The 21342-nt window shown below is 31.6% G+C and overlaps 1 protein-coding gene across 4 annotated transcripts in view; it reads right to left on the minus strand.

The window, feature by feature from the left end:
- Positions 1 to 810: 810 nt before the first annotated feature.
- LOC134708037 (steroidogenic acute regulatory protein-like) overlaps positions 811 to 21342 on the minus strand; it is a 116392-nt gene continuing 95860 nt past the window's right edge. For all 4 annotated transcript variants that reach the window (XM_063568289.1, XM_063568286.1, XM_063568287.1 and 1 more), the window contains exon 14: positions 811 to 3563. In XM_063568289.1, coding sequence (XP_063424359.1) covers positions 3453 to 3563 — 111 coding nt within the window. In that variant the 3' untranslated portion in view covers positions 811 to 3452. The remainder of the gene's footprint in view (positions 3564 to 21342) is intronic.

Below are 21342 nucleotides of genomic sequence, written 5' to 3' on the forward strand. Positions count from 1 at the left end.
TTTCAGGGCCGATTATTTTGACCAAGTGAACAAATTTAGCCCATGTCAGATTTGCTTTAAAAGCTTTTGATTTTGAGATATAAGCCAAAAACTGCATTTGACCCCTATGTTCCATTTTTAGCCATGGTGGCCATGTTTGATGATGATCAAAACTTTGTATAACAAAAGTGTCACTGCGGCAATTAAATCCACAAAATTGGTTGAAGATAAAAGGCTTAGAATTGACATTGCATCTGCAATGCTTCAGAAAAATTGAGTTGAAGTTAAATGGTGTCCAGGAAAAGTTCAGATTGCAAATTCTATGACCAAGAAAGGGGCATCTGGAATTGAACTTTTAAATGTGCTGCAGAAAGGACAAATGCCAGAAGAATTTGTGTGAAAAAAACAATCAGACAATTTTACTTTTCCATTTTCAATTCTTTGCTTTCGGAAAAGGGACAGAATTATACCCGTGATCTGAGGACAGTCTAATCCAATGATGGTCACTTCAAAAAATATGTTGTTGTTTGTCATGTTCATTCAGCTAGAGAAATATGATATATTTTAAAGACTTATTCATATTACAAAAGTAGACATTTTAATTAATGTTGATGATCAATTTAATGCACAAAGAAAAGATAACTCTAGTGACTTTGTAAAGTACTCTTTTGTTTTAAAGATGCTTATAGTCTCTTCAATAAATTTAATGGTGTAATTAACATGTTAACACTCTTAATCTTACCTAAGCACAGAATAATACATTGCCTAGGTCTCACTTTTTGACCATGTCAAAGTGAACAAATAAATGCAAATCAGAAGAGAAACAGCAAATTAAATTATAAATGTCATTGTTTATTAAGTAACTATATAAAAAAAAGTATATTGCTATGATGCACTTGCTACTTTTCCTCTGTAATAGTATATTATTCAAACTGCTTGTTTGTTTCCTCTTACTGTTCCCAGCTACAATGAGGAGATGGAGGAATTCTGATGTCTGTCTGTATCACATTCAACCCAAACATAAATTTAGGCAAAAGAAAAGATAACCATTGTAAACTATTTTATCATGATAAGTTCATACATATTGCCATGAAGTTTAGAGGAAATATAGCACTAGATACTCTATATAATTATGTCACATTTTTAACTCACCTTAAATATTAACCTGATAAATAATCAGTTGATCAGAGATGATAACTAAGAGCAAGATTTTTTATTACTGAGTAACAAAACAGTAACAAAAAGCATATTACTTTAAATTACAATAATTGATTAAAGTTTACCTAGTTTTGTTGTACAATTTGAACAATATTTACTTTCATTTTTAATTTCATGTTTTTTTTCTATTTCTTCAATTTGAAGAGTGAGTTAATTGCCAATTCATAGTAAGCTTAATATCAGTAACTGCAGTACTTGGTTCACATTTAAAAATGTTTTATTTTTATCAACAAGTATTTGTTTTAGTTTAAACCTTATGCTTTTTGTTATCTATTAATCATGACGTGTTTCTTTGTCTAATACGTTCTCCTATTTATTTGTATTGTAGACCTGTAATATTATGTTGTCATTTCAATGTTAGTTTAACATTGCCATTAAAGTGCGAGGTTTGGCATGCCACAAAACAATGTTCAACCCATCATTTTTTCCTAAATGTCCTGTACCAAGTCAGGAATACTGCCATTGTTATATTATTGTTCGTTTCTGTGTGTGTTTCATTTTAACGTTGCGTCGTTTGTTTTCTCTTATTTTTTAGTGTAAATTCACATTGCGATAAGACGTGTCAAGGTTATTGTCAATCCCAAATTCATGTATTTGGTTTTGATGTTATATTTGTTATTCTCGTGGGATTTTGTCTAATGCTTGGTCCGTTTCTGTGTGTGTTAAATTTTAGTGTTGTGTCTTTGTTCGATAATATTTTTATGGGTTTCCCTCGGTTTTAGTTTGTTACCCCGATTTTTTTTTGTCCATGGATATATGAGATTGAACAGTGGTATACTACTGTTGCCTTTATTTATATGCATCTGCAGGAGCTTTGATTTCTATGAGAAAATTGTCTCTTCAATTGATAAACAGCTGCGCCATGAGCCCATGATAGGCCCATGATGTTTTTGAAGAATGAAGTTCAATGACTTCTCAATGTAATATCAGAAATTCACCAAAGTTTCATGAACCTTAGGCTTTTTTGAGTGATTGTCCGAAAACTGGAAAATCACCCTTTTTTTAATGAAGATCCCACAACTCGGAAATGTAAAATCTGAAATTTAAACCAGATGCTCCGCAGGGCGTAGCTTTATACGACCGCAGAGGTTGAACCCTGAACGGTTGGGGCAAGTATGGACACAACATTCAAGCTGGATTCCGCTCTAAATTTGGATTGTGATTATATAGTTGACACAGCATAGGTTTCTGACACAGAATGAATGTATTCAAATGAACTTAATATTTTTGTTTTCTCTTAGAGCAATTCACTATGCTGTTGAATATTAATCCTCTCAAAAAAATGTTTGAAGAAATTTTCTTTTTATTTATGAAATTTCAAATGAGAAAAATTGAACCCAATTTTTTAATCACATCCCCCTTTCCCTTATTCCAAAACTAATTTCAATTAAAATATTCTAATGGAGTTTGCAACAATTACTACTCATTTAAATACATCATAAAATATTACGACGACGACGCCAACGTGATAGCAATATACGACGAAAATTTTTTCAAAATTTGCGGTCGTATAAAAATCAAAAAAATATATAAATAAAGGCAACATTAGTATACCGCTGTTCGATAGATATAAACAATTCACCAGAATGCAATTTGGTGAATACATTTTTAGGTTAATGTCCGACATGTTGACGACGGACGGTAAGACGCACGGACCGATGGATAATCGTATATCATAAATTAATATACGTCCCGTTTGCACTAAACCTTAACCCCATCAATTTATCATCAAGATTAACTACTGGCGATTCAAAAATATATATTGTATCAATACAGTTAATATTTTAAACATTTTTAACATGAGGATTTTATGATATTTTGAGGAGCCTTCAAATGTCACAAAACAAGCTGCTTGAACCCATGACTCTCAGAGACAATCCATGAAACTTAATAAATTGTCTTATTAGAACAAATTAAACATAAGGACATAATTTACACTGCCCACACGAAAATAAGATAAAATTCTGTTAAAATGTTGTTTTTTGAGTTAAGATCTACAAATAAAATTGAAAATATTTACATGGGTCATTATCTAACTATTTAAAAACAAAGGTTATCCATCTATATATATATATATATCATCGCAAATTTCACACATACCAAAAATCTTTAACTTCATACACATAATAAGTGACTTATTCTTCTGTCATACAATAACATGTAATCAAATCAACCTTAATTTTAAATCACTGTAATCACAGAATGCTTATTTTGTTAAAATGAAAACACAATTCTTTCTCTCCTTTTCTATATTCTCAGGATTTTTCCCTATTTTTGAGATCTTCAATGTGTATTCTAAGATACTTTAAGTAGTCAAGCATTACTCCTGTTAGTCCCACATCGATAGCCTGCTGTGGTAACCATCCCTGTATAAAAAAAAAAGCATACAACATGTAATATTCTATTTCATCTTCATCTTTCTGAAAAGTAGGGTAATTATCAGGGATGTCAACTCAGTTTTTCCAAGCAATACTGGGGTAAATTTAACAAAAAGGAAACGTCAAACCCTCAACATTATTACCTAGGACTAGATAATAGTTCCAGGAAATTCATATTATAATTAATAGCTCACTCACTTGATGGACTAATTATGTAAACTGGCAATAATCAAATCAAGTTATTGGTAAATATGTATAGAAAAATGATTACTCAAACAACAGTATTTGAGAACCGTAAAAGACACAAGTGTAAGCCTTGAAAAGGTGCTCCTGTTCATAGCATAATTTTGTTTAGAAGAATTTTAAATGACAGTTTAATTATTTTTTTTATTTAAGCTGAAGAAAGCCAAACCATAATAGGAAAACGATAAGTCAAGTATCATTTTGGTGTTTCATATTGGGTAATTTTGAGCGATACTTGAATACTCAAGTTCTTGTTGACATCCCTAGTAATTATCAACAATTCACATAACAAAACAATCATACATTTCCAATAATTATACATGTAAAATGACATTAAATATATGTCCTACATGTTTGATCTGTGGATTAACAAAAAATGGAGGGTTCAGTACCAAAAAAAAATGTAGTTTAATTTTGATGCGTTTGTCTTCTATATATTTATCTTATATTAAGTAAAAAATACAGCTATTTTGTATATATAATAAAGGGGTTTTTTCCAGTCTGTACCACCTATCCTGTATCGTATCCATGGCCATGTTTTAGACTAAACAGAAAATTAAACACAAACTCTATTCTAGATACTCTAAGGATCATTCAGCTAAAGTTTGATAGGAATTGGTTCAGTAGTTTCAGATGAGAATATGTTTGAAATAGTTTACACTAGACGGTTGACAACAGAACGGTGAGCTAAAAAAGTCAGCTGGAAAGTTCAGGTTTTTTTTTTATAATTTATGGACGATTTATGAAAAGGGTATATCCCATGCATCTGATTATATTTAAATATATGATAAATAGAATAATACATGACAAAATCTGTATCGCATGCTGTATCACTAGTACTACTCGACCAATATCAGTTCTCAGGACTGATATTGGTTTCTCATGGTGAACCTTGTCAGAGGTCTTGTTTTTATAATATTTTAGTATTTGGTCCTGTAAAGATTTTTTTGCCAATGAAAATTCTTTGACGGTCAATAGTATATTGGTGCACAGCCAGTTTAACATAAGAGTGTGAAAACAGTCATTTGGTGTTATTTGTTACTGATATTTGGGAAAAAATAATTGAATTTTTCCAGCATGACATAATGCTTTCTTCTTTTATGTCTTAATAAAATGCTCCACAGGGCACAGCTTGATACGACCCCAGAGGTCTACCTCTGAATGATTGGGGCCAGTATGACACAACATTCAAGCTTCATACATCTCTGAATTTGGATTGTGATTAAATATTTGATACAGCATAGGTTTCTGACACAGAATGAATGTGGTCAAATGAACTTAAAAAATCTAAGTTACCTACTATGGTCCAATATCCCAATTCTAAATACATGGATTGATTCAGCATATCAAATTCCCAAGAATTGATTTTTTAATGAAATCAAACAAAGTTTAATTTTTGACCCTTTGGACCTCATGTAGACCAATTTGATATCAGGGTCCAAATATCAAAAATCTAAATACACAGTTAGATTAAGCATATCAAAGAACCCCATTTATTCAATTATTGTTAAAATCAAACTAAGTTTAATTTTGGACCCTTTGGACCTTAATGTAGACCTATTTGAAAACGTGACCGAAAATTAAAAATATAAATACACAGTTAGATTCGGCATATCAAAGAACCTCAATTATTCAATTTTTGATGAAAACAAAAAGTTTAATTTTGGACCCTTGGACCTTATGTGAACCAATTTGAAAAAAGCGGGACCATATTCCAAAATCTTAATACAGTTAAATTCCGCATATTAAAGAACATAAAGAATAAAAACCCATTGAAATTGGTAAAAAAATAAGCAATTTACTAGTATACAAAGTATTGGAACAGTATTGTTCTTGGCCCCTTTTTCCCCAGACAGTTTGGGCCATAACCCCCAAAATCGATCCCAATCTTCCTTTCTTGGTATGTAACCTTGTGATAAAATTTCAGAAAGATCCATACATTTACACACAAGTTATTGTCTGGAAACTAGAATAAATACTTATGTTGACCCCTTTTGAGCCCCTTGTTCCTAAACTGTTAAGACCAGAACCCCCAAAATCAATCACAACTTTCCTTTTGTGGTTTCAAAACTTGTGTTTTAATTTCATAGAGATCCATTCACTTAAACTAAAGTTATTGTCCGGAAACTAAGTGTTTTCGGATGAAGCTGACCACGACGACGACGACAACGACGACGTGATACCAATATACGAAAGCACATTTTGTTTTGTGGTCGTATAAAAACTACACAATCTAGAAAATTAATTCAATAGACGAAATACAAAACTATTGCATTTCAAAGATATTTAACTCAATAAATACTTCCGTTGACCGTATTGCAGAATTTATAAAATTGTATGTTATTTTTAATGAACTTTGGTATGAGATCAAAGTATTAAGCTTTAAAAAACACTGATCGACACAGAGCCTCGACTCTGTGTAATAAAGAGATAATAAAAGGTTAAGAAAATTGGCAATTGACAAGCCTATACAATAACTTTTTTTTCAACTTGACTGTAGGACAAATACATACCAAAATTTACTTGTTAACAAATGAAATTGTTACTATTAAAAATAAACTTTTTACATTTTTAGTTAATTAAAGGAGCAAAACAAATTGAAACAATATAACAGAATTTGATGTATTTCTTTTGAAAAAAATAGTAGTTAAGTACAACTGCGAAACTAGTCATATCACATGGATCAGTTTCTAGTTTTCATCAATGCCAGTCTCATATAATCAGACTCTAAACATGAGGCAACATCTGATAGCCATGTACACTCATTGGATTTTTATTCTGTTTTTTTTTTAGATGATTTTTTTTTATTCAAATGCAATCAATAAAAAGAAGATAAGCCATCATAAGGTCTGACTGACAATGAGACAACTCTCTACAAGAGACAAATGACACAGAAATAAACTATAGGTCACCATATTGCAAGTATTGTATTTTTTTTTATTTTTTTTACTCATGATCAAATATGATTTTGTGAATTTTATGGTAAATAAAAAAAAAAAAAAAATTAAAAAAATTACCGCTATTGTTTCTATTATAAGGAACAGAATAGGGTGGCAAAATGAGATTCTGATTTGTCTTGGTCCCGAAATGTCTCCTGGTTTGTCAAACTGCCTATCAATCATGTCTACTAAATATGTCTCATACGGTGCCAAACTGTCTATTAAACTTAGAGCTGAATCTTTGAGGTGACGAATTACCTTATCTACAAAGCGCATCATCGATTCGGATCAGTAAGACTGGTTTCCGAGAATAGTATACCTTTTACCTGCTAAAAAGTACCTGACAAAGAACCAGTTAAAAATTATTGATTGCAAGTAAACATGTTGAAGAAAAAGGTTTTGCATTTGAATAAACAGAATACAGAAACATGTCAAATAATATTTGTTTTCTTGGGTTTTGTTTATAATTACTTTGTTCATCAAAGTTGGATTAAATTGATTTCCTGCAGAATAATTGTACTTGTCCCGACGGACAAGGTTGATCTGAGAGCTTGATGCAGCTTAAAGCCTTTTACTTGTCCGACCTTTTTCCACTCTGTTGCCGGACAATCGGACAAGCGTTTGCTGACATCTCAGTATCTTTTCTGATTTATGTTTTCACTTTTTCAGGGGCATTATCATTTTCTGGATCATATCAGGATATATAAGCACTGACAATTCATCATTTGTGGGGGGAACTTTTTTTATCAACTGTTCAATAACATAAAGGAAAAGCATAAACATTTTTTTAATTTTTTTTTTTATTAATTTTACCTACCGTATAGCGGGTTATTTTCGCGGGTGTAAAATTTCGCGATTTTCATTGAATAATGTATACGAAATATTTTGGCGGATTCAACATTTTTAACATTACCTTTGCATGTACACTTTTAAATTGGCGGAATTTATTTTGGCGATTTTGTTCTATCCGCGAAAATAAGCGAAAATTTACACCCCGCGAAAATAACCCGCTATACGGTATTACTAATAGAAACAAATATTTGTTTTGTCTCCCTTCTTAAGGTGGTACCTAACACTACAGGAAGATAACTCTGTCAAAATCAGCTCAACGTTTTAATCACGTTGTATTGTTAAGGAAATATAAAGCTTCTCAATGATCAAAATAAGTGTTTATCAAACTGCTATATACCAATGATTTTTTTCTCAATAAGCGGTTGATTTTTTTTGTTGTTGAAATTTTTATATTTTTGTCCAAGGGTCAAAGTAAACATTTTGTCTAAATTTTATGAAAATTAAACAAGCAAACTTAAAAGATGGACGAAAGATACCAAAGGGACAGGCAAACTCATACTGACAACGACATGGCTAAATATGAAAAAGACAAACAGACAAACAATAGTACACATGACACAACATAGAAAACTAAAGAACAAACAACACGAACCCCACCAAAAACTAGGAGTGATCTCAAGTGATCCGGAAGGGTAAGCAGATCCTGCTCCACATGTGGCACCCGTCTAGTCCAAAAAATTATGACGTCTGGCAAGGTAATTTTTTTTCTGGGATGCCTTCCTACGTAGGAATGTGTCCCAGAAAAAATAAAATAGCCTTGCCAGACGTCATAATTATTTGGACTAGCACCCGTCGTGTTGCTTGTGTGATAACAAATCCCGTTAAAAGTCTAATTCGGTAGGTCACATTCATGAAAGGGAAGGGGATTGTAGTTACGACTTAAGGAACATATCCGATATCATTTGTGAAACGGTTATTCCATAACGGTCAACCAACTCGTGATGGCGTCCGTAAAATTTACAAATGGATGATTTCAACTTCACCATTTGGAACTCTTGGTTTACTAGCTTCCTTGTGAGCAGCAACTCTCTATCAAGAAAATCATGATAGGAAATGCAAGCACGGGAATATCGTATGAATTGGGAGATATATAGTCCGTATGCAGGTGCTGCTGGAATGTTGCTACTTAGAAATGGAAAGTATACAACTGGAAAGCCAAAATCATCTCTTTTGTCGTAAAGTTTTGTTTTCAAACGACCTTCATTGTCAATTTCTAGATGTAAGTCAAGATATGAAGCCGACTTAACTGTAATACAAGTCAAGGTGTTGGGTACCATCTTAATTATAGAAATGAATTTTCAGTCCTTTATTAGGTCTTTCAACCTTTTCGGTTAAAAGACCTATTGGTTTTGTTCTGATTATTATTAATAAGTCTACCCACCTTTCCGTGTGGAAAGATCTATTGAATTTGTTCTGATTAATTTTTTTTCTTTTTTTTTCTTCCGCCTAATTTTTTTCTTGCATTGTAAAAAAGTTTCACAAGATGTCGCTTAGTTCTTTTGTGTATATGATATCATACAGACTTTACGCTTTTGAAACTGACCCTGTTTAACTAAACACTTTTCTTTGTAAGAGTTATCTCCCCAAACACGTCTGTTTTTCTTGTTATCAGATCTCCTCCACAACCGAAAAAGAAAGGTACAAATTAATTTTTCCAAATTGCTCGTTATATCCTCAGGATGTTAGGTTTTATTTTGACCACACTATGAGAGTTATTTCCCCTAATGTATTGAAATAAGTGAAATAAATTTGTAACTGGAAAAACATATTTGAAAGAGGCCTAGGGTCTTTTGATTTGAGGTCCTTAGTCCAACAAAATTAAAATGAGGTCAAGGGTCAAGGTCAGAATAAAATTTTTGATTTTGGCTTGTTAACTCTTATTTTCAAAATTCATACAAGATATCGACAAAATAGTTTCAGACAATTGTTTGTTGCGACTTGTCATAACACGTAAATTTTACTTAAAGGGGCACTAGCTACGAGATATATAAAAAATCTTAAGTAAGATTTTTTTTAGTTCCATCAATAATGAAAGTGAAATAGTGAAATAATAATTCGCTTTTAGCAACTAAAGTGGTTAAATTTTGTCAAATTAAGCGATGAAACATTGATAATTACTGTTTCACTTGCAAGTGAAATAGCCGACCTCATTAAATCCGTATTCATGTGAACTTCAATTTAACCCCTCGCTAGAGATTGACAACGCATGCATTATACATGTACAGGTTATTTAAAGAAAAAGAATGTCAACAATGAAAGTGAAACTACGGTAAATCATTTGATTACTGATTCTATCTATATAAAAACATTCTTATACGGTTAGAAACAATGAGACACATAAATTTTTAATCTATAAGATAAAACCAAACAGGCCTATAAAAATCCAATTGCACGTGTTGGTTTAATCTATTCATATCGTTATTTATGTTTACATCGCTCATAATAACTGATATGGTAACCTCAGGTCAAATCAATAGTTAATTAGATGGCGTCTAGACTATCATACACACGAAACGAACCTAAATATAATCTATATCATGCTCTGTATACTGTTTAATTTAGACTTTTGGTAGTTAGGAAAAATGTTTTACATTGCTATAATTCAAATATGAGAATTTGAGTCAAATCGGTGACCATGAATTTGACAGCTAGAGCCCCTTTAAAAGGGTACCTAACATTTAATGCGAATTTTTCCCCCTTTTATATCTAATTCTAGTTGTATGGTAATATAATTCATTAACAATATAAAGCAGAGGCCTAGAGTCTTTTGATTTGAGGTCCTTGGTTGATGACCTTGAAATTGACCTCAAGGTCATAGGTAAATTTGAGGTTCTAGATTTTGACCTTTGCTCTTTCCTCTTATGTATACATGATAAAGCCATGGGACTTTTTGCAAAAGGTTGCAAGCAATGTGACCTTGAAAAAGCCAAACCGGAAGTGATTTTGTAAACCGGAAGTATCAATTTTTTGTACTTATTTAATGTAAAAGTATATAGAACCATCTATTTTTGGAATTAGTGTCAAGTAAACAATCATAATACCGGAAGTAACATCTTTTAAACCGGAAGTAAAAAATGATCTCCCTTATTTATATCTTTTTGTATAGAAACCATATATTTTTGGAATCAGCATTCAATAAGCTGTCATTTCATGGTAAAATTGACACTTAATACCGAATTTTAATATTTATATATAAAAAAGATCTTTACTGGTGGAAAAACCATCAATGGTTCTCTGAACAATTGGTTTTTAATTATTAGGTCTTTTAACCTTTTCGGTTGAAAGACCTATTGGTTTTCTTCTGATTATTATTATTTTTTTTATTTTTTTTTCTTCCGCCTTATTTTTTTTCTACGCTGTTTTTTGGTTTCGCAAGATGTCGATTAGATATTTGGAATGTGATATCGATGAGTTTATACCCTTTTGAAACTGACACTGCTTAACCATTTACTTTACCATATAAGAGTTATCTCCCCAAACACTGTTTTTCTTGTGATCTCTAAGGCTTTGCAAGCGTATAAGAAACCAACAAATTTATTTTTCCAAATTACTCGTTATATCCTAAGGATGTTCTGTTTTATTTTTACCGAAGCTATCTGGAGACTCCATATGAGAGTTATCCCCCTTTTTTATATGATATAAGTGATATGTATTTCTAACTGGAAAACCATAAGTGATAGAGACCTAGGGTCTTTTGATTTCAGAGCCTTGGTCCAAAATCAAAGTGATGGATATCACTCATGGAAAGATTAGAACAGTAGTTAGAATTATTTCATACTAAGGTATGATAATGGTAGGGGAAAATGAACATTTATAAAGCACTATTGCTGAAAATTGCATTTACACAAATGTACAGCAGCAGCTGGTCTTTAGAAAGAAGTACTTGCTTTTCCAGTATGAGGATAAAATGAGCTCAAATTAAATAATATGGGTCTCTAAATTTGCACAATTTTATTTAAACTGCTGTTTCTATCTAATCAAAATTATGTTGCCGAATGTGAACATGTTTCAAAAAAACAAACAAATGCAAAAATTCTTCTAGTAACTGTTACCAACTATCATTGTAAGACATACATTTAGACCAACAGTTAAAAGCTTCAAGTGCCAACAAAAATAATCTAAAAATGATGTTTCGGGCATTTTGTAAGTTGAAACAGAGGTTATATGGCATTGAAAATTAAAAGTTTTAGAGTGCCTTTTGATCAAATTTTAAAGTATTTTTCAACACAGGGCATTTTCAATTTTATTTTTCACCGTAAACCAATTAAAAAACTTATTTTATTGAAATGTGGATTCTTTCTTGATTGCAAAAATATATATCTACTTCTAATAAAAATTCAAATGACTGAAATACACATAATGATTGATGGAAAATAAACTAATAAACAAATTGGTTTGTTATAATTAAAAGTTTATAAATTTTAAAACTGTTTCAAGCCAATTCCTGATAAAAAAAGTGAACTAATCTAAATTGTTGATTAATTACAGATGATTGTTGGATATTTATCAAGTAAATTATACGCCATACTTGATTACCTTTTATATATTCATATTTATATTCATAATTCATTTTTTAAGATCTTGTTAATCCATTAATCATTTGTCTTTCAGATTTAATTTACAGAATCACTTTATGTAATGTAGATCAAAAGTAATTGGCAATAAATAAATCTACCATCCTTATTAATATCAAACAAATAATATACACATTTGTGTATTCAATTATGAAGTCAAATACTTGTGTATTAAGAATTAGATGCATATTGGTGTGTATAATTAGGTAAGACTGAGATTGATAGGTAATGTGGTCAATTTGATTGGCAGTTAAGGAGGTGGGGCATTGTAATTAAAGGTCCACCTTGTCTCTGATTGTTTAGTGATAATGACAGTTGTCAATCATACTAGTTGAATCAATACCCACTTACCTAATCAAAATGTTTTTAAAAAAGCCTGCACATCAACACACATTATATTAATGACATACATTCTTGAATCAACTGCTCCAATAATATACCCAGTTTTTTCAGTTTATTTGTGTATTATGTGCACATACATTAGAAACATAGGGAACTATATTTTAGTGTGAATACATTAAGTAACAGTAGGTAACCTGTCCTGTTGTTAGGGAGGGTGGTGCCTAAGTAAAGATTTAGAACAAGTTCTAATCTTTCCAAAAATGAACATTAGGGCAAGGTCAAAGGTCAGGTCAAATTCTAAATTTTGATTTTGGCTTTATTTCACTTATTTTCATTAACCTTATAAGATATCGACAAATTATTTTTACTAAGTTGTTAGTTGCAACGTGTCGTAACTTAGAAATTTTGGTTGAAAGGGTGCGTTGACAATAACTGGGTGTTTTCACCCCTCTTATATTTAGAATTATGCGTAAAGTGATATTACTCATGAACCATACATATTAAAGACCTATAGTCTTTTGATTTGAGATGTTTAGTCTATGACCTTGAAATCAAGGTCAAGGTCATAGGTTAATTGGACGTTCTAGATTTTGACCTTTGCTCGAAATTCATATTCATACATCATAGGAACTGACATTTTCAACTGAATTTTACTATTTTCATATCAATATAGATCCTTATTGGTTGAAAGACCTTCAATTGTTCTCTTTTTAATTACTTTTTTTTTCCTTCGCTGTTTTTTTATTTTGCAAGATGTTGCTTAGATAAATGAAATATGATATCGAACAGTTTATGCGCTTTTGAAACTGACACTGCGAAACCAAATACTTTCCCATATAAGGGTTATCTCCCCGTTTTTCTTGTTATCAGAAACTCGTTATATCCTCAGGATGTTCTGTTTTATTTTGAACGAAATCATTATTAGGCAAAACTCTTAAACAAAATGTCCTTGACCCATAGGGTCTTTTGAAATGACATTGTGGAGCACTGACCTTGACAAAGGTCAAAGGTCATCTACAAAGGGACAAATTATGTGATTTTGGCACTGCTTGAGTTTTTTTTTATGTGTGTTTGAATGCCAACCAAGCAATCAATCAATCAGTGCATGTATGTTTCTGTCTCATGTGTTTAATATGGGGTCCAAGATCTCATTTGTTTCTCTTTAGCTGGCTTCAAGAGACCCTATCCAACATGTTTAATCAACCAACCAACCAATCAAAAGATCAATCAATCAATCAATCAGTGTGCATGTTTCTGTATCAGGTGTTTAATAGCGGGTCCAAGATCTCATTTGTTTCTTTTTCGCTGGTTTCAAGAGACCCTATCCAACGTGTTTTATCTATCAATTAACCAACCAACCAATCAATCAATCTACCAACCAACCAATCAATCAATCAATCAGTGCATGCATGTTTCCGTCTTGTGTGTTTAATATAGGGTCCAAGATCTTCTTTGTTTCTTTTTCCCTGTTTCAATTGACCCTATCCAACATGTTCAATCAACCAACCAATCAATCAATCAATCAATCATTCATTGCATCCATGTTTCAATCTTGTGTGTTTAATACGGTGTCCTAGATAACATTTGTTTCTTTTTCGCCTGTTTCAAGAGACCCTATCCAACGTGTTTTATTGATCAACCAACCAACCAATAAATCAACCAACTAAGCAATCATGTTGCAGTCTAGTGTGATAAATACGGGGTACAAAGTCTCATATGGTTTTTTTCCGCTTGTTTTCAAGAGACCCTTTCCCAAGTGTTTAAGTAATAAACCAACCAACCAATCAATCAATAAACAAATATGTATATCAATCAATCAATCAATCAATATGTATGACAGTTTATTTAAAACAATATGGAAGGAATAAACTCTCAATTATTCAAGAAGAATTGAAATTTAATAATAAATATTGTTCTTTACATCTCTTCTGAAAAAAAATCCACATGCTTGTTATCAGATACACTCGAAAACTACTAGTCCAATCAACCTGAAAATTTGCAGTCAGCAGGGCATACATGTACCTAAAGTTCATAAAAACAACTGGTGCAAATATCTATCAAGAATTTGCTTAGAGGAAAGAAATGGCAATGCCGTAAAAATTGCTTGCTATGTTCGTAAATCTTAGTGAAATCCTACAATAAAATGTCAGCTTCTAGATTGAAATACTAATCTGTGTTACAAACAGGTGCTGAAAATAATCATTACATGTGTTTTAAAGTTACACCAGATAAATTAAATCCAAAGCATGCACTGTTGGTGAACTGTGATCAAAATGTCAATTTCCTACAATGACAAAGAAATTACATTGTGTGCATTCTGTCTCTATACATGTTGTCTGTTCAACATCCCCACCTAAAAAGAAATATAAAGTTTTCGTTATTATAAACCTGCGTCACGTGATGTCTCCTCAATCTGGCGCAAGAGTCACGGGCTTGACCTGAAATAAAATAAAAACCTTCCAAACTAAACATGAAACTTATCCACTTTTCTGTGGAAAGACCTATTGTCTTTCTTCTGATTATTAAGTCTTTCCCCTTTTCTGTGGAAAGACCTATTGTATTTGTTCTGATTATTATTTGGTCTTTAATACACTTTTCTGTGGAAAGACCTATTGTATTTGTTCTGATTAATTTTTTTAATTTTTTTTTCCGCCAAGTTTTGATCTTGCTTTAAATGTTAGTTTCGCAAGATGTCGCTTAGATATTTCTCATATTGTATCGTACAGTTTATACGCTTTTAAATTTCACCTTGCTAAGCCGAACCATTTTCTCTGTAAGAGTTATCTTCCTATTCACTGTTTATCGTCAGATTGCATCTCCTTCTTAAAAAAAAAAGATAGTGATAAAATTCTTTTTACAAATTGTTCGCTACATCCTCTAGAATATTTGGCTAATTTGGTTTGAAATGATTCGTCAAAATTTTAAATGAGTTATCTGCCTTCAGCAAATAAATTTGTAGTATTATCTTTGAAACACCTAAACCGTAAGCCGTATGAAAAAAATTGGACCAAAATGTTAGTCGCGACATGATATTAGTGGTAAGTTTTTATGGAAATGGTACGTGTCATGGTTTAAAGGGTTCCATGCCACTGAAACGGCAAAACGAACAAAATGAACTAATTTTAGGTTTAAACTTTGCAGCTATCATGATGTATACATGAATCTTATTGTGATTAATCAACCAAGGTTCCCCATTCTCAGAACCCCTCCCCCCACAAAAACACACACCACTTTTTTTTCTTTGTTTCTTTCTTTTTGGAGGAATCCCATTTCGTCTTTTAAGTCCAGTCCTGTACATTTTAATTTAAAAAATGAAATCCTTCTTATAAACAAATGTCTAAAATAGAAATTCATCCCGGCAAACATCTGCTCCAATTCATGTGTTTTCTTGAATTAATGGAAGAACAATTTGTTAGGATACTAAAATAACAGCAGTATGTTTGTGTGAATGCATTGAACGACAATAGTTAACCTGTAAAATACATAAAATAAATTAAGAAAAAACATTCCCTTTAGGTGCGGTGTGCTTGATTGAGAAATAAAATTGACGTAAAAAATTGCTCCTAAATTCGTAAATATAGCTGAATTCCTACAATCAAATTTCCACACTTGCAGTAATATATAATTTGTGCTTCCGTAAACATGTGAACGTATTATCCATCATCAATGACTTGTAAATAATAAAACCAATAGTGATCATGTTTCTCCGATCAATACACATGTTCTCTGTTCAACTGTCTCCCCTGAAAAGAAATTAATATAACTCCAGACATATATATATTTGAACGTCACGTGATTTCAAAACACCCTCGCGGGCGGGCCGACCTGAAATAAGAATTAAACATTCCATATCCAACCAGATGCTCCACAGGGCGCAGCTTTATACGACCACAGAGGTTGAACCCTGAACGGTTGAGGAAATTATGGACACAAAATTCAAGCTGGATTCAGCTCTAAATTTGGATTGTGATTAAAAAGTTGACACAGCATAGGTTTCTGTCACAGAATGAATGTGGTCTAATGAACTTAAAAAAAAAATTTGCCTTTGAGCAATTCACTATGCTGTTGAATAATAATCCTCTCAAAAAAATATTTGAAGAAATTTTATTTTTATTTATGAAATCTGAAATAGAAAAACTTACCCTTATTCCAAAACTGATCTCATTTCAAATTTCTAATGGACTTTGCAACAATAACTGCTCATTTAAATACATCATAAAATATTAAAATGTAAAAAAAAAAGTGCTTGTTATCACTGAATGGTTAAGATTGTTTTAATTTATCAGTTGGTAGTAATGGTGAAAATACATTGATTATTGTATAAAACAATGATTTAAGTTGATTCAACTACTATTCTGGACAAAGAAAGATAACTCAAATTTACAAAGAATATTGAAAATATCTTGCTATTGCACAAATATCTATTCTGGACAAAGAAAGATAACTCCAATTGAAAATTGATTGCTATTGCACAATATTGTGAAATTAGATATTTCTTGCTATTGCGCAATACTGTCAATTGAAAATATCTTGCTATTGCACAAATATCTATTCTGGACAAAGAAAGATAACTCCAATTGAAAATTGATTGCTATTGCACAATATTGTGAAATTAGATATTTCTTGCTATTGCCCAATACTGTCAATTGAAGATTTCTTGCTATTGAACAATACTGTGCAATTGAAAATTTCTTGCTATTGCACAAAACTTTATAATTTTGAATCCTGATTTGGACCAACTTGAAAACTTTGCCCATAATCAAAAATCTAAGTACATGTTTAGATTCAGCAAGAATTTATTTTTTGTTAAAATCAAACTTAGTTTAATTTTGGACCCTTTGGACCTTAATGTAAACCAATTTGAAAACGGGACCAAAAATTTAGAATCTACTAACACAGTTAGATTTGGCATGTCAAAGAACCACAATTATTCAATTTTTGATGAAATCAAACAAAGTTTAATTGTGGACCTCGAATTGGACTAACTTGAAAACTGGGCCAATAATAAACCAGATGCTCCACAGGGCGTAGCTTTATACGACTGCAGAGGTTGAACCCTGAACGGTTGGGGCAAGTATGGACACAACATTCAAGCTGGATTCTGCTCTAAATTTGGATTGTGATTGAATAGTTGACACAGCATAGGTTTCTGACACAGAATGAATGTATTCAAATGAACTTAAAATTTTGTTTTCTCTTAGAGCAATTCACTATGCTGTTGAATATTAATCCTCTCAAAAAAATGTTTGAAGAAATTTTCTTTTTATTTATGAAATTTCAAATGAGAAAAATTGAACCCAATTTTTTATTCACATCCCCCTTTCCCTTATTCCAAAACTAATTTCAATTAAAATATTCTAATGGAGTTTGCAACAATTACTACTCATTTAAATACATCATAAAATATTAAGATGTAAAAAAACTGCTTGTTATCACTGAATGGTAAAGATTATTTAAATTTATCAGTTGGTAGTAAAAAGTGAATATACATTGTATATTGTATATAACAAAGATTTAAGTTGATTCTGGACAAAGAAAGATAACTCACATTAAAAAAAATTCATGCAGATATTTCTTGCTTACTATACTGGACAAAGAAAGATAACTCTTAATTAAAAAAAAATTTGCTATTTCACAATATTGTGAAATTAGATATTTCTTGCCATTGCACAATACTGTGCAATTGAAAAGACTTGCTATTGCACAATACTTAATATAATAATTTTAGATCCTGATTTGGACCAACTTGAAAACTGGGCCCATAATCAAAAATCTAAGTACATGTTTAGATTCAGCATATCAAAGAGGCCCAAGAATTTAATTTTTGTTAAAATCAAACTTAGTTTAATTTTGGACCCTTTGCACTTTAATTTAGACCAATTTTAAAACTGGACCAAAAATTAAGAATCTACATACACAGTTAGATCTGTCATATCAAAGAACCCCAATTATTCAATTTTTGATGAATTCAAACAATGTTTAATTTTGGACCTCAATTTGGGCCAACTTGAAAACTGGGCCAATAATCAAAAATCTAAGTACATTTTTAGATTCAGCATATCAAAGAACCCCAAGGTTTCAATTTTTGTTAAAATCAAACTAAGTTTAATTTTGGACCCTTTGGACCTTAATGTAGATCAATTTGAAAACAGGACCAAAAATTAAGAATCTACATACACAGTTAGATTCGGCATATTAAAGAACCCCAATTATTCAATTTTGATGAAATCAAACAAAGTTTAATTTTTGACCCTTTGGGCCCCTTTTTCCTTAACTGTTGGGACCAAAACTCCCAAAATCAAAACCAACCTTCCTTTTATAGTCATAAACCTTGTGTTTAAATTTCATAGATTTCTATTTACTTATACTAACGCTATGGTGCGAAAACCAAGAAAAATGCTTATTTGGGTCCCTTTTTGGCCCCTAATTCCTAAACTGTTGGGACCGAAACTCCAAAAATCAATACCAACCTTCCTTTTGTGGTCATAAACATTATGTTTAAATTTCATAGATTTCTATTTACTTTAACTAAAGTTATTGTGCGAAAACCAAGAATAATGCTTATTTGGGCCCTTTTTTGGCCCCTAATTCCTAAACTGTTGAAACCAAAACTCCCAAAATCAATCCCAACCTTTCTTTTGTGGTCATAAACCTTGTGTCAAAATTTTATAGATTTCTATTAACTTAAACTAAAGTTATAGTGCGAAAACCAAGAAAATGCTTATTTGGGCCCTTTTTGGCCCCTAATTCCTAAAATGTTGGGACCAAAACTCCCAAAATCAATACCAGCCTTCCTTTTATGGTCATACACCTTGTGTTAAAATTTCATAGATTTCTATTCACTTTTACTAAAGTTAGAGTGCGAAAACTAAAAGTATTCGGACGACGACGACGACGCCAACGTGATAGCAATATACGGCGAAAATTTTTTCAAAATTTGCAGTCGTATAAAAATCTAAGTACATTTTTAGATTCAGCATATCAAAGAACCCCAAAGATTTATTTTTTGTTAAAATCAAACTAAGTTTAATTTTGGACCCTTTGGACCTTAATGTAGACCAATTTGAAAACGGGACCATAAATAAAAAATCTACATACACAGTTAGATTCTGCATATCAAAGAACCCCAATTATTCAATTTTGGATGAAATCAAACAAAGTTTATTTTTGGACCCTTTGGGCCCCTTATTCCCAAACTGTTGGGACCAAAACTTCCAAAATCAATCCCAACCTTCCTTTTGTGTTCATAAACCTTGTGTTTCAATTTCTTTGATTTCTATTCACTTATACTAAAGTTGTTGTGCAAAACCAAGAATAATGCTTATTTGGGCCCTTTTTTGGCCCCTTATTCCTAAACAGTTAAAACAAAAACTCCCAAAATCAATCCCAACCTTCCTTTTGTGGTCATTAACCTTGTGTTAAAATTTCATAGACTTCTATTTACTTAAACTAAAGTTATAGTGCGAAAACCAAGAAAATGCTTATTTGGGCCATTTTTGACCCCTTATTCCTAAAATATTGGGACCAAATCTCCTAAAATCAATCCCAGCCTTCCTTTTGTGGTCATAAACCTTGTGTTATATTTCATAGATTTCTATTCTCTTTTACTAAAGTTAGAGTGCGAAAACTAAAAGTATTCAGACGACGACGACGACGACGACGCAGACGACGACGCCAACGTGATAGCAATATACGACGAAAAAATTTTCAAATTTTGCGGTCGTATAAAAATGGAATGTGAAACTTCCAAGGCAAAATGTTCCTTGGTTTTTTTCCTACAAGTTCGTACAAAATGCAAATAGCATGTCAAAGCTAGTAGTCCATCTGACAGCTGGTAGGGCAAAAATTCAGTTCTGTGTTACACCCCAGGGTACCGCATTTTTTTTTGTATAAATTTAAAGAGTAATATCTGAAGAATATTTTAAGAGGTGTTAGACTTTTGAAAAAAGTGTCCAAAAGGGGACTTATTTAAGGGTATATCAAAAATTTTGTTTTGCACATATTTACAGAAAAATGTAAAAATAACCAAATATTCAGTACTATACTTTTTATTAGATGGAACACATGATATCTTATTAAAACGCATGCTAATTTCTAATTAATTTTTAAATCGTAGAGGACAAAGAAAAAAAGGGGGAAGGTAATTTCCAAAAGTCATGATTTTGAATGAAAAGAAGCATACGTACTAATTTTCTTGATAAAATGTTATATTTTTCACATTGAAACGTATATAAAGGCTGTTGAAGAAAAAAAAATAAAGGTAAGTAACAAAAACATAGAATCAACGACAAACACAAACATAACAACCAAAAATGCACGATTCTGTCACAAATTTATACATCACATTCATGAAATAACTCGCATATTAAAACACACAAAACTGTCGGGGTTTCTAGATTTCAATTTAAAAAAAAATAACAACCGAATCACCACATTTTAAGATCACGCAATCCATAGACTCATCAGCAGTTTGGTCACCTGCATCTACCGAATTATCATTATCATCATTTCCATCATCTTCGTCGTCATCGTTAGCAATATCAACAATTTGATAATGATTATATCAACAAATAGCTATCTGTTCAGAATAAACCTTGTTGAACACATGAACATCTTTTTTGGCACAACCAGCTTTACATGAACAGCACTTAATAATTATCAAAGCATTTAACGCTGGTGGTTGGCCTAGCAAATTGATACTGATAAAAGCGCTCTAACCAACCCAACCATAGTTGTTTGGAAACAGATCAGTGTTGTGTTTAAGAGCAGATTTCCAAATCTTTGTCTGAAAGTTGGCTTGTTTGATGTGCTTTAACA

This window comes from Mytilus trossulus, chromosome 2, assembly GCF_036588685.1.
Source record: "Mytilus trossulus isolate FHL-02 chromosome 2, PNRI_Mtr1.1.1.hap1, whole genome shotgun sequence".
Taxonomy (NCBI): Eukaryota; Metazoa; Mollusca; class Bivalvia; order Mytilida; family Mytilidae; genus Mytilus; species Mytilus trossulus.